General features: G+C 42.3%; 1 protein-coding gene across 10 annotated transcripts in view; it reads left to right on the top strand.

Annotated features, from left to right (window-relative positions):
- Window positions 1-14,782, top strand: part of PKHD1 (PKHD1 ciliary IPT domain containing fibrocystin/polyductin) — a 416,955-nt gene that overhangs the window by 212,284 nt on the left and 189,889 nt on the right. For all 10 annotated transcript variants that reach the window (XR_006532025.2, XM_044776842.2, XM_044776843.2 and 7 more), the window contains 2 exons: window positions 1,016-1,211; window positions 12,496-12,561. Coding sequence is in view for 9 of the 10 variants with exons in the window: in XM_044776842.2 (XP_044632777.2) it covers window positions 1,016-1,211; window positions 12,496-12,561 (262 nt within the window). In the remaining variant the exon portion in view is untranslated. The remainder of the gene's footprint in view (window positions 1-1,015; window positions 1,212-12,495; window positions 12,562-14,782) is intronic.

A 14,782-nucleotide genomic window follows, 5' to 3' on the forward strand; every position in this document is an offset into this window, starting at 1 on the left:
CTGCCACCTTGTGGTCAAAGATTATTTTGCAGATGAAGGTCTAGACATCCATTTGGGTTGGGGTGAAGGAGTGAAATGGTTAGGGGAGGGAAGATAGGAATGATCATGTGGGAAGAGGGTGCATTTTCTGAAAAAAACCCAAACAATCTAGTGGATTCCCTCAAGCTCCTTTTCTTCCTTTTAACTCATTTCTTTCTTCCTCTCTCATCATACACATTCTCCATAGAGGTGTGGGTCTTTGGGAGCTGGAAGCTGCTTTAGGTATGTCACGGTTCTGAGGAACTCAAAGCAGAATCCATTTTGATCCTCTCACCATGGCCCTCAGAAAGGATGTGCACCTCTCTTTCCTTCCTTTGAAGTTCCCAGGAGAACATTCTGGGAAGTTTTCAAAGGTGAAGGCAATAGACTGGTGATTCTGGAGGAGGATGCCCTGGGTTTCTATCCTGGCTCAGCAGTCTCCTGCTTCAGGATGTGGGGCGAGTTAATCAAACTCTGCCTGCCTCAGTTTCCTCATCTGTAAAATGGAGGCAGTAATAGTATCAATCACTGGGGGTCTTTCCAGGATTGAACGACTTGGTATGAACGGTACCTGAGCAGGTAGCAAATGCTCCAACGGTATTAGCTATTACTGTCATAAATGGGTGGCACTCCTGTCATTGCCTGCCTCTTTAAGTTCTGGGAAAGTGGGAAAGGAATTCTCGACCTGGCTCTCTCTCTTCCAGATGTTTGACCTGGGACAAGTTAATTCACTTGTCTGGGTCTTGGTTTTCTGTTAATCGAGGTTGTTAAAAACAAAGAAACTTATGGCATAGTTCAGTCTTTATGTTCTATGATTTTGTAGCTCTGCTTATGAATTTATTATGGAGTGGACTTAAGCCCATTTCCCACAAGAAAAGCAGTCTGGGTGTGAACTGTCCTATTTCTAAACTATTCCATGTGCATTCTTTGTGGCTCATTTTTTGGGGAGAATCTTCCTTACTAAATGAACACTATTGTGCTTTTCTCTCACTGCAAGTACTCAGCAACATTTGACAACTTTGCTCCTGGGAATTACCTCCTGCTGGTGCACGCAGACGTGTGGCCTTACCCTGACATCCTCATGTGGTGCGGGAGTCACGTGGGGCGGTCCCTTCCCTCTCTTCCATCACCTGGTCAGGACCAAGGCTGTGACTGGTTCTTCGATAGCCAGTTGAGACAACTCACCTATCTGGGTAAGTGTAGTTGGATGAGCATTTTGAGGGCACATAATCAGAAACCACTCTTGAATTTAAGATTTCAGTGCTATGAAATGATGAGGAATTGAAGGGGCAGCTGTGTGCTATGGTCAAGTGAATCAGATTGCCTGGCTTTAAACCTCAGCTCCAACCAACACTTACTGTCTGGGACATTCAGCAGGCACTCTCTCTCTCTAAGATTCCTCGTCTGTAAAATGGGATCATAATAGGACTTACTTCAAAGGGTAGGAAATTAAATAAAGGATAACATGTGTAACTTTTCAGCAGAGTGCCTAACTCACAGAAAGTGCTGAATAAGCATTGTTATTAATATTTTAAATTCAGTTTAAGGCAGTGCTGTATTTGTAGAAAGATCACAGGTCAAGACAGGATGGCTGGATATGGCCACAGTTACAAGTAACAGCAGGGGGGACAAGGTGACAGCTACAGACAGAGGCATGATGAAGAATGAAGGGAATGTGGAAGGTGAGAAGGAAAGGCTTGGAAGGGAATCTGAGGTCAGGAAGGTGAGATGGAGGCATGGAGGGCTTGTCTGAGGACCGGGGATGGGCCGTCTCTGACTTGTGTCAGAATGCGGCATCAAGATGAAGGATCCAGGAGCCTCATTTCCTAAGTCTAGGAACTGTACTGTGATTGCAGAGTAACAGAGGGCAAAAGGATTTCCTTACCTTCTTATTGTGCCTGTCTCACAGGAGCCCAATGTGTGGGTCAGGACTATATGTTTTTTTTTGACTTCCTGGCGCTCGTCTCGTATTCCTTTCCCATACCATGTCAGCATTGGTCATCTGAGCCCAAGGTATCCACTTCTACCAACCTCAGCTCAGTGTGCTCTGTGAGGAGAATCTGGCCAAATCGGTCTCTAGAATGACAATTTTGTTATTAATGGTCAAATTCAGGGGATCTCATCAGCACAGCAGGTCCCAGCCCCTGCCAGAAGCCAGACTGGACCCTGAGGATTTAGAGAGCTGGGCAATTGTCCTGCATCCCTGTCCCTCTCACTTGTGCCTTAGCCATATGTCACCTGGGTCTGATCTGCGCTGAAGCCTGGGAATAGTAAATTTTAATAGCACTAGAGAGGAGCGTATGGTGATTCCCTGGTATTGTTTAAGTGTTTGCCAAATGGATGGTTGTATATTTTATTTGCGATGAATTGTACCATTCAAATTTTATTTCTCATTTGATCCAACCATGAATGTAAGCTAAAACTATAAAATCTCGGGATGGACAGAGATCCTGAGACTGTTTTAGTACTGCAGACATTGCACAGGAGCAAATCGGTGCCATTAACTTTAACTCTGTTCACTTGATGTATATTCTGGAACAAAATTTTAATTTCCAGTTGCTCTTGTTCTGTTACTTAGCATGCTTCTGAAGAGCCTGTCTTGTCCATTGGTCAGATTCTGTTCCTGAACTGCAAACTAATTTGAAGAGTCACGTAAGCCAGATGTAATAAAGGAACATTTGTGGCATAAAAGAAAAAAAAAATCAAGTCATACGGCTACAGATCTTTTTCCCCTTTGATAGCATTATTTATTGAATTAATAGCAAGTTATATTATTTTACTGTATATACACATATATGGTGTAAAGCCACATCTGTGTAAGTGTATATATTTATCTGCAGATGTACATTCGTATGTATATATGTGCATATGTATGATGTAGATGAATATTTCAGTATAAATCATTTTTTAGGTAGATAGCCTTTATTAATTAAAGAAAATTCTTTGTACCAGAATACCCTAGTATCTTCATCTTCAAGCAATAGGAGTTGGAAAGGGAACAGGAAGTCATAGAGGGTTGGTTGAATGTTTAATCAACTTAGAGCTGCTTGTCCCTTCAGAGGATTCCCAAGGAGTGGCTTTCAAGGTCACCGTGCCTCCTCTAGGCTCTGAGGGAATGGGGCAGATAGATGGCTAGAGCCACTTCTGTTCCCATTTCCAGGCTGGCACAGAGAGGATGTGAGGATTCAGGAGGAACCCAGGCTCGCACTGCCCTCCGTGGTGGTCCACACGGCTCTGCTGGATTGTGTGGATTTGGCTATGGTTTCGGCCATCCTGTGTGTCAAGTTTACACGATCTCTAGGAAGGCTAATGCCATGGTGGCAGTGAGATAATTGCTTGTTGGGGGTGCCAGTAGCTGGTACCCCCCAAAAGGCCCCAAGCAATAGAGTTCTAGTTCTCTCCCATGCACTTTACATGTTGATTAGTTTGTTATTGTCACTTAATTGTTTTTTCGGACCATGTGACTTTCTAGGGCTCTGATTGAGATTTACGTAAAATACATTTCATCTAAGAAGAGAACATTAGTCGTGACCTCATGGTCTATGTGGACATATTCCTGGGATGAAAACACGTGGGGAGAGTTGTGTACTGTAGACAGACGTTTCATTTTATTGCAGAGAACCTACTTGACCCCCTTCAGGTCCACGGAATCTGAGTTTCCTGTCAGACTTTCGGCCAGTCGGGGCGGGGGTCCTGCTCCTTTTCCTGGCTGGCGTCTCTTCAGAACACTGCTTCACTGACACGTGGCTGTGTTTCTCCCATTTGTTGACCACTTCTAAGTGGAGCATCTTTTGTATTTTTGTTTGCAACCTTACCACATCCTCCAGGAGAGGAAGTTTAAGGAAAATCGCAATTATCTTCATTTCCTCCATTTGGCTACTTCATGAGTGATTTAAGATACCTGACTAATCTTAGACCCAGCTGAGAATGGAAAGATGAGAACCCAGGCATTCTAGCTCCTGGCTATGGCTCTCTCCACTAGAGTGTGCTGCCCACTAAGAAATCATTGATCTCTGACCTGCTGGCTGGGGGTGCTGGGCAGGGTTGTGGGAGAAAACTTCTGGCCGATCCCCAGTGACAGAGAAAAGAATCCTGCACATATAATGTGTTTGACTCTTGTATTTCTCTTCTCCACCAACACAAGTCCTGCCTTTGTTCAACAGACGTCTTTGTGGAATGCAGATTCTTTGGAAGGCTCACGGAGAGAGCTCAGGGCTCAGGGTTTTAATCAGTGGCTGCCTGACTCTTTCACCCGGGGCATGGAATTATAAATGCTCCATGCCTCAGTGGCTTCATCTATACAAGGAGGCTAAGAATGCTTACTTATCTCTTGGAATTGTGGGACAAAACACCCAAACATCTTCAAGTGTGGTTAGCATGCCGTGTTATCTTACTACAAATTTTCTCAATAGATTATTTCTCTGAAATTATTCTTTTTTCAGCAAGATCAACAATCTCACATGCCTCGAACTTGGTATACACGTCATAACCTTTCTGAAAGGGTCTCATTCTATTTTCCTTGACTAGATTTTGTACGATAACTGAGATCCATGATAATATGACATACGTGATATGTTGTTCCCACGATTGAAATTCCATACCACTTAAGCAATTGTTATCTATAGAATAAGATCACCTCACTCATTTAAAAATATCTTTTAAGGAGATTGGCTCAGGTTTTCTTTCTAAAGCCCATGAGAATTCTGCCCAAGGAGCCACTTACAAGGAAAGTACGTGTGTGCTATACTTGTGTTGGGAGCAGGAGGGGCAATATTAGATGCGATAAACTATCACGAGTGGCAATTCCAAACTATAACTTATACATCATGCTTGGGAATGGGTGTGACTGTAGAACAGTGTTCTTTCACATTCTCAAAGTTGGAGGCGAATCCCCAAGACCGCGTTTCTGTCTCTGCGATTGGATTCACTGGCAGTCCATGCCTCTGTCTCACTCAGCCCGTTTCCCGCTGCCTCTTTCCCTGCTGTTCTTTCCAGGGATGTTTCAGTTCATGGTGAACTATTTTTATTTTTTAGTTACATTAACGCTATGAAATAATTAGTCAGCTAATTAATCTGGTTTACAAGCTTTGTAGGATTCTTCAGCTGTCAGTCAGGCCCAGGCCTGAGGCCTACATCTAGTCTCAGCTCTCTTGCCCATGTGATTTCCGTTGCCATGGCTACTGGCTACATCTGCTGACACCCCACTCTCTATTTATTGCTTAATTAAGAATTTCACGCTCAGCCCTTATCTGCCTCTAAGAACAAGCGCACACTGTTAAGAAATTCCAAATTTAGGCCCAAGCACAAGGAAAGCCTTTCTTGCGGGCTTGGCTGGATGGAGCCTTTCTAACGATCTTCTCAGCATCCCAGCCGCCACCCTTCAATCAAAAATCATTAAATGGGGCAGAGATAATGAGCATGTAGCATATCAAAAGAAGGATGTTTGCTTGGTCCAAAGGAGGAAAAGCTGCTAGGCTCCATGCTCAGCTCCACTTCAAAGGGAGATGAGACCCCTCATCACTGGGGCCTGATAAAGCCTCATTTGTTCTGGGCTTGACTTATGCAAAAGGTCTGGTATGTCAGAGTCCCATCTCACAGACACGAGATCCCCCCACCTCTTTCCTCCACCTCCACCAGCCCCCTCCCTGGCTTTACCCATGCTCGTGTGTCAGCACTTAGGCAGCTGGGTCCCCCAAAGCATCAGGCGGAGCGTATAATCACTGACTCCCCACTCACAATGGCCACTTGTAGGGGGGTGGCCGGGAGGAGGTCTTCATCACAATAGGAACACAATTATTGCAGCTGCTGGGGAGGGTTATGCTCCTTCCTGTAGAAAGATAATAGGACTTGCCCCAAACAGGAGGACAAGGTTGGGGGGAGGTGGTGGGGGTTGAGAGGGGTGGAGAAAACAATCTTGAGTTGATTATTCATATTCTGACTCTTGGAAGCCCGATGCGGGACCAGTGGGGTTCCAGCAGCTGCTCGTGCACAGCCCTCTTCTAATAATTGTACATTCTGTCAGGGGTCAACTTACTTTTGACCCTGTCCTTTTATATTGGTAAAAGGCTCTTTAGGGCAAACCGTTGCGTTGTGGCAGGGCACATTAAACACTCACAGCCCCTTCCTCTTGCTTTATGCCCCATCCAACCAGCAGCCGGTGATAAATTCATATCAGATGCTGAGCCATTCACAGTTGCCCTCCCGAGTTCACACAGCCCCTGCTCGCGCAGTGGAGAGGCAGCCAAGCCGGGATATTGTGCGAGGCGGCAGCTGAGAAAGTCCGCCTGCTAGGCTCAGGGGCTCCTGCGCATCACCTTCTTCTGATCCCACTGAGAAAAGACGTCTAGCCAGGCTGGCCAATGCTTGTCTCCAAATGTCCCCCTCACCAAGAGAAAGGCAGGCTGTTTGGCAAGAAGCCGGGGCTGTTGTCCGGGAGGGCAAGAGGGCTGTAGATAGAAAGACAGATGGATTTTATTGTCTGCACCAGTCGCCCTGAAGAACTCGAGTCACATCATGCAGACAGCTCAAAAAGATGCTGTTAAACTTGGGAGAGTCTGAAAATAAGGAACGTTTTCCTGAGTGCGTGGCTAGGAGATCATGGCTATCGCCCAGGTTTCTCTTTCCTCAAAGTGCCGAGGACACTGGGATGGAGCACGCTGCTGCTGAGACCCTTCTGGTTTTCAGCTCGTCCAGAAGACCCCATGCGACTCCTTGAGAAGGAATCCTGCTTAGATCTAAGCAGGAGAGAGGCCTCATCTGGCTCCCCAGGGCTCTTTGGGAGGATTCTATACTCAGAGCAGAATCATAATCCTTTGGAACCCTGCAACCATTCCCATGCTGAGGCCCTCTAAGGCAATCCATAGCATTCTAGTTAATCAATTAATTTACATTCTTGTAGAAAACTCATTCCCCAAAGATCCCCAAGGATTTTTACCAGTAATATAGAGGATAGACATTAGGGAAATGTATTAAACTTTGTGGTTAAAATATAGAGAATGAGATAGGAGCTGGGGATGTCAAAGGGATTTTGCCTCTGGATTGCGAGAAACTTCTCCAAAAGGAAAATGTAGAGGGAAAGGGAGAAAAAGAAAGAAGGAAGAAGAAATGAAAATAAGAGGGAAGGAAGGAAAATTTAGATGTTAGAATCAAATACTTTTTCTAGACATGACTCAGGTTAAGGAACTAATTCTTAGTGATGCTGGTGGCCAGCCTTAATTCATGCAGGGCGTAGGCGGCATAACCAGTATTCAAACCCGGCTTCTCTGACTAGGTTGAGTGCTTTTTCTAGTATACTAGTGGTATTTTTCAATCCAAGTTTGTATCCCTACCCTTGTAAACCAATTCTTCTTTCTATGCATAGGAAAAACCTGCACTCGTTGATTAACTCTGTGCTTTCCAAACTTTAGATATTTGAATACCACCTTCACAATTTGTCACATCATTATGCTTCTTGTATTAGTATTTACTTAAGATTTTTCTTAATACATTCCCACACTGTCTTATTTTTAAAACCTAACCTCTTCCTAAGCAGTAATACCCATAAAATCATGGGTTTAATGATTTAGTTGCTTTTTCTAAAATACATTAACATTCATGGCTCTTAAAATAAAACTTTTTATGCCACTAAGATGGTCACTCACATTTTATATTTTGGGAATATAATGTGGTCTGCAAGGTTTTGGTATAGTTGATGAAACACATGGAATGTGAACACAAAGGTCTCTTTTTTATCTGAATCTCTCTCCTTACTTGCTAAGAACAACTGCTCCTGAGAACAAACCACATTTTTGAGAGTATGATATGAGAGAAGTTGTAAAATTCCTTAAATAAGTGGTTTCTAAACATGCCCCACAGGCAAACAGCTGGAATGCTTGTTACCAGGCCCCTCCCTGGAGGTTCTGGTCCTGTAGCTCTATTCAGGGCCCAGGAAATCACGAGTGCCCCATGAAAGTGTGGCAAACATCACTCTGAATCCGAATAACAATTGTTATTGTTCTCTGAGTTAATTAAGAAGGTTTAATTGAGCTAACACTCAGGTCTGTGGTTAATGCAGATGTATCTATCAGCCAGCATCTTGATCAAGTTCTTCTATTTTTAAAAAAATCACACCCTTCCAGGAAGGAAGCTAGTGGGGATAAGAGAAGGCTCAAAGGTGGTCATGGGATTTTCATAGGTTTCTGTGAAGGTCTTGAGCAGATCCTGTGTTACAGGGACCAAGGTGACTCTGTGGCTGTCTCTGTGAGGCTGGAATCAGACAGCAGTGTGGTCCTGCAAATCAAGCTTTAGGTGCCCAAGGACCAATAGACAAGAAAGCCTTCTCTGTGGCTTAGTGAAAGAGGTCAACTTCTGGGGAGTGAGGTTAAGTTCACCAAACAGGTAGGGAGAAGTGGAGCAGGAGTGTGCGGGTGCGGTAGGCAGATCCCGAAGAAGGGGTGAGGGCAGAGGACAGGGCAAGCTAAGCTGAAAATGTGGAGAGAGGACCAAATCCAACAGCTGGCTCATGAAGACAGCTGCAGAGGGGTCCAGGGCGGTTAGACAGACAGAGAGTGCGTGAGTCGGGGTTAGACTGGGGGTGAGACTGGATGAAATTTGCTGACACAGATTGCAATTGCTGTTTCACGTTCTCTCCATATGTTGTCAATGGCTGACTCCCACTAAATAAATGTGGACTGAATGAGAGGTCCTAATATGTGCACAGACCTCAATGGCAAAGTGAGAATGGCAATATGGACGAAGAATGAAATAGGAAAGGCAGGTACAGCCTGCTAAAATGCCGGGTGTCTTTTCTTTCTGCATAGGTTCATATTTCTCCCTCCAAAATTCCAAGAAAGAATTGGACCTCCTCAGGGAGAGGATTAATTAATTTTTCTCTTATCTAGTGCCAGGCACAACACCTAACTCTGTCAAGCACAAGCATCATGTCCAACTAAGTAACTCTCATTCCTCTTACCAGGAGCCATTTTCTCAGCACCTTGCTCTCTTCCTCTTAGATGTCTGTGTTTATAGCAAGCTCAGCTCATATAGCACTGGTCAGAATAACTTGGCAATGATTGACCCAAAGACTTCTTTTCTTTTTGAGGACCAATCTAGAAATTCTTCCAATCTGGGAAGGATCAAATGGAGTGAGTCTTCATTTATAAACAAAGTAGATTCGTCATTCTCATATTACAAATACAAAATCAGCAATCGTAAGCACTGAGAAAGCATATGTACAATATCACAGCTTGTACAAGGTTTTTAAACTCTTCCTGAGTCCATACCTTTATTCTTAAATGATTTTCATCTTTCTTTGTCTCTGTCCAAATTGGAAATGACACTTAAAATTTACACTGTCTTTTATAGCATCAACGCACTTAGCAAATTTTAACAGATCTGGTTAAGTTGCTTACAACTCTGAATACTGTGGCTCGTCATGATTAGGTGCAGCTGTAAAAAGAATAAAAGCATATTTCTTGTTTTTTCTTAACTGGCTTCTAGAATAATGAGCATACCATAACAACAGTATTGATAATAGCTACACTTAGTGTTATGTGCCAGGAACTGTCCTAAGCATATTACATGGATTATCTCATCTTTTCTTCCCACTAACCCTAGGAAGTAGATAGTAGATTATTCCCATTTTCAGATGAAGTGAGTGAGGTTCAGAAGTGATGAATAACTTGTCAGTTGCCCACATCTAGGAACTAGAAGACCCAGGGTTCAAATCCAGGTGGTGGGACTCTAGCCCCGACATTCTTCCCCATCACTCTCATGATGTAGAAATGGTATTTGGGAAGAAACAGCCTTCTGCACCATGCTCACAGGCTCAGAACCAGCCCGCAGAGCTGCACAGGTAAGTGGTGGTATAGGAATCAGACTTTCCCAATCTTTCCTACTTTTGGTAACTTTTCTCCATTTCCTCGGATACTGAAACTACTTCTCAGGTTGAGTGCTAGTCACACTCTTGCTTTATTAAAGCGAGCAATAGCTTTTCTATGTAAATTTTAGTTTCAATGCCTGTTTTGGGGAAGAGTTCCCTCAGAAGCTGGGAACCATTTGTCCTCATGTAGAGGCCAAACAAAATCAGTGTCCACTCAGTGCAGAAGCCATCAGTGCAGAAGCCATCAGTGCAGAGCTACAGACATGATAGCACCCTGAGCCAGGAAGCCTTGGTTTACCAAGAACAGAGCCTGGGCACGTGGTTTAGTGAATGAAAGGACAGTAGAACAGCCTGTCATGGGAGTCAGATGTGTGGAGGGTCGGCCTTTTCAGTGTTAGGGTGAATCACCATGATGATAACTACAATGCGTGTTATTTACGATGTCCTTTCACCAAGGGGATTTTGAATACATTGATTATTTTCCCTCCATTTCAAATTTCCTCATCTATCTAGAGGGAAAAAAATAATATTTCCATTCTTTCTTCCCCCAACCATTCCTCTTATAAGTATAAATTGTACTTATTTTGGGTTGAATAAATCATTATAAAATGACTATAGTGGCTTTGAAAAAGACTTTTTACTAGTAACTTTCCCTTTTTATGTCCCTTCCCTCAGTGCTATGTCTTGAGGAAGAGGACACAGGGGTCCTGAAATCTACAACTTCTTGGAAACTATTGACAAGGATGACTTTTATAACGTTTTTCAATGAACTGATTTCCCTTTCCAAATGGTTCCCGGAATTTTTTTCCAATTTCCCTTTCTTAGAGTCTGACTCTGTGACAATATTCAGTTCCTTTCTCTTGTAGAAGAGTGTTCTATTGTTATAGCCTTTTGTATGTTTTCAGATGTCATCATCTTCATATTCTCTTTTGCTCTTCTTTTTGATGGAGCAAAACTTTTTTTTACCATTTTGTGTTTTGGTTCCTTTAAGAGGGTTATTTCCTGCCTCCATTTGTTTGATTTTTTTTCAAATTGTCAGTTAAATACTGTGTCCATATCAGAGGGCACTATAGACTTAGGATTTCTAGATTGGTCTGGAAGATTAAGCGTCTACATGTCCAGAAATGTCTTTGTCTTAAGATACATGAGAAAAGCCCGTTCCTCAAAAATTTAGAGACAGAGCTAGTGATTGTTGCATTCCTAAATTCACCACAGTTGATGCTCGATAAATATTTGCTAAATTGAGAGCGAGCTTGGGATGAATACCACAGTTTGGTGTTAGAAGTGCTTTTCAATTTTAGAAAATGCATAGATCAGTGTGACCAGAAGTGGATGAGTTAGACATTATAGGAAAAAAGAGATGAGATGCTGGGCTGGTGGCTTTATTATTATTATTATTAAGTTAGAAAGTGGGCAAAATATATAATTAGATGAAAAAACAGTATAAGCCAAGTCTTAAAAGTGATGACAAAGTAGGATACACAGAATACAAAGAACATGTTGGCCATTGTACCTGGTCTCCAATTGTGTACAGTGTAAGGATAAAGCCATAGACTCATGCATTTTATAATGGGAAAAATTTTTAGATGAGAATAATGTTGAAACTAAGAATAGAAGAATAGAAGAGCTCTCGTCATGGATCCCTTTTGGGATTGTTTTCTTTGTAACGTCCTGAAGCGTGTGCTTTGTAGTTAGAAAGAGTGACCCTCGGTCTATTCCATCCTGTGATAGAGGAAAGGGCTCAGGGTTCCAGGGAAAGGCAAACGGAGAGCATGGTTTTGACCCAAGGCGGCAGCCTTCAGCAGCACTGGACCCTCCAGTGATGGGGATGCTGGATCGCTTGGCATCTGATAAGGCAGAAAGGTAATTAACCAATAAGAGACAAGGTGTTACTGAGAAGTAGAGTTCGTGCACCTGATTACTAATTAATCAGGCGTGAGCGCACCTTGTAGCTGCATTCACTATTTAATTATAGCAGCCTCTCTTGGCAAAGGAGCATATGTTCCCAGCTTAATCTACTGGTTTATACTGACATCAAATTGTCGTTATCAGAAAGAATCAGGCCTTTTGATTATTTCCACTAATTTATTGAACACTTAAAATTAATGAACCCCAGCCCTTTTAAATGTGCTCAGTTGGTTTGGAAGATGGGAGGAGAAAGAAGGGTGGAAAAAGAGCTTTCATTAAAAGGACAATTTCTTGGGATAAAGGTAAAGCAAATACATTTCATGGGTGATCTGAACTCTATTTGTGAGAAGCACATGAATTCTAAAAACTGAGCCTTCAAAATGATGGAGAGGCAATAGGATCTGCGGTGTGCCCTGCTGACCAGCATTGGCCTCCAGAGAACATACAGCTAAAGGATTTTTTCCCCTAATTATTTATGTGCCAATTCTCTCAGAGACCTTACTGCAATTAAATTTAATCAAATAAAAGCAGTCAAAATCAAGTGTTGAAAATCAACTGTTAGACTAACCAACAAGGACTTCTTTTCTTTGTTTTGAAGATTTAGTTAGGTTGGGGAGAATTGAGCATAAAGCCACCTTTTTCACGTATGAATATTTTTTGTACGAAGATGATTTTGGCGTCACATCCAAGTTGGGGCTTTCTGTGTTCAGTTTCAGGTGAAGGCCAAGTTCGAGTGATTCTCCAGGTGAAGGAAGGTGTGCCCCCAACTATTTCAGGTGAGTATTAACCCAATAGAAGAGCCTGGAATGGCAGTCTGTCCTCCAATAACAGTTCTACGGTTCCTCCCGTCGTATTGTCTGCAAAGAGGCCGGTGTCAGCCCTGAAGCTTTTATGCCTAACCACTCTCTATTGTGTCACCTCTATAGCTAAAATATTTGTCTGCATGTCAAAGAAAGATATAAGGAGAGTGCATTTCAAAACATCGGCAAGTAAGAATTAAAACATGTAAATAAGCACATTTCATAAATTATGGACCATATGTGCACACAGGAGTCCAGGTCTGCAGATGGGCCATTAGGCCCCTACCAAATGGAAGGAAAAATTCAGGGTATCTCAAAACTTTAATTGTTCCCAGTAATTTCAGGAAATCAGGGTAAACAAATCCTCCCCAAAAGTCAGATGGTTCTTGAAATCTTTGTAACTTATAAAAGCCAAATTCTCAAAGACTAAATGACTCATAAGCACCTTCTAATGTATTTCATGGTTTGCTTTTGTTTATCCTGAGTCAGTTGAACTGTACAGTTGCAGCAGGGATAAGTCTTTTCAAAGGCTGAGTTTTCCTTTGATTTCCAGTGGCATTTTTGTATTATGTCAGAGCAGAGCCCATGCTAATGCAAAAATGATCTAATTCCTCCATTTAAATGGATAAATAAATGAAGTCAAGGTACGGGACTGGAACTATAAATGAGAAGTTCTGATGGTCCCTACTCCATGCTTACTGGCCCAGGAAGAATGTGATTCTTTGTTCTCATAACTGTTTCTGAGCTACCAAAGCATTATGTTTTTTATGTTCCCTGTCCTTTTCCCTCTTTTTCTTTAGGTGACTCAAAATACCTTGTTTATTGAGTGCCTTTAGTGTGAAGTGCAGGAGGATACAACGATGAGCGATGGTCTTTGACTTCATGGGGTCTTATGGTCACCTGGGGATGTCAATCAAATGACTAACTAAATAATCAATGGATAAATTGCCTTTAAAATAACTTTCACCAAGGAAAAGTATCTCACTATTCACTCCTTCCTGAAAGTTCTGTGTTCAATTTCCTCAAGAAGAGACTCAATTGGTTGAATCAGTCGCTATTTTGTAGAGAACATGCTTTTTAGGGGAGCTCTCATGCCAGGCCCCCTCAGAGGATACTGGATTGTCTATGCGTGGTCATTCTTGGTTCAGGACTCTTTGGAAGGACACTGTGGGTGGCCAGTATCCAGGGCTTTTCAGGAGGGGTCAGTTTAACTGGGAGATGCTTTGCTTAGCCTGTCAATTACAACATGCTGAATAAATAGACAGCTGATGCTTCGTAGAGTTGTAGAATTTTAATAAGGGAAGAAACTTTACAAGCTATCCTATCCAATTGCCTCATTTTACAAATAAGGGCGTGGGAGCCTGGAGATTAAACAGTTTACTTAATCACATCAGTAGTCAGTTGTTGAGCCTGGATGAGAACTCAGGTTTCCCAACTCAGCCCAGTGTTCTTTCTGCTATACCATATAAACTCTCAGGTGTTTAAATTACTTTTTGGCATATGTTAATTCATGAGTTAGATTAAAATCAAATACATATATCCAGTTTTCCTAGCCTATATAGTTTGGAATAAAAAACTATACTAAAACACAGGGAGTTAGAAAATTAGTACATTACCATTCATCAGGAAGAAATTTCAAATATTAATATGCTTCCAAGACATTGCCTGATTCCCATGGTGTGGGGTATGTGTACTAACGTCAAAATTTAAATATGAGTATGTATTTTGCTTAATGAAAAGCTCTATGAAAAACAGTAAAATTATTACAATATCAAAAATTCTTGACAAAACAAGAACAGAATGATTAATGGAATTCTATCTATATGTTAACCCATTCAGAGATTCAGTATGAGCATGTAATGCAGGTGGGGCATTTTGGGTTAAGTTGATCTGCTTCGGAGAGCCTCTTAGTTCACACAATCAATTGAGGGCTTATTTTGTGTATCAGAGTATGCTGGTCACTGTGGGGACATTGCAGACAGGAGACTCCAGAAGCAGCAGAAATTGGAGTACATATGGGCCAATGTTGGGGAGAAGCAGAGGAGGCTGTGGTGATGTAAGTTATTATATGGATGCTTAGCAGACTCAGGGTGAGGATTTATGCTAATTTGGGTCAATATGGTACCCAGGTTTCTTAATACCTCAGTACAGGTCATTCATGTTCCTCCAACATTGTGGCTTTGTTGGTTTCCTCTCA

Source organism: Equus asinus, chromosome 8 (genome assembly GCF_041296235.1).
Source record: "Equus asinus isolate D_3611 breed Donkey chromosome 8, EquAss-T2T_v2, whole genome shotgun sequence".
NCBI classification, from domain to species: Eukaryota; Metazoa; Chordata; class Mammalia; order Perissodactyla; family Equidae; genus Equus; species Equus asinus.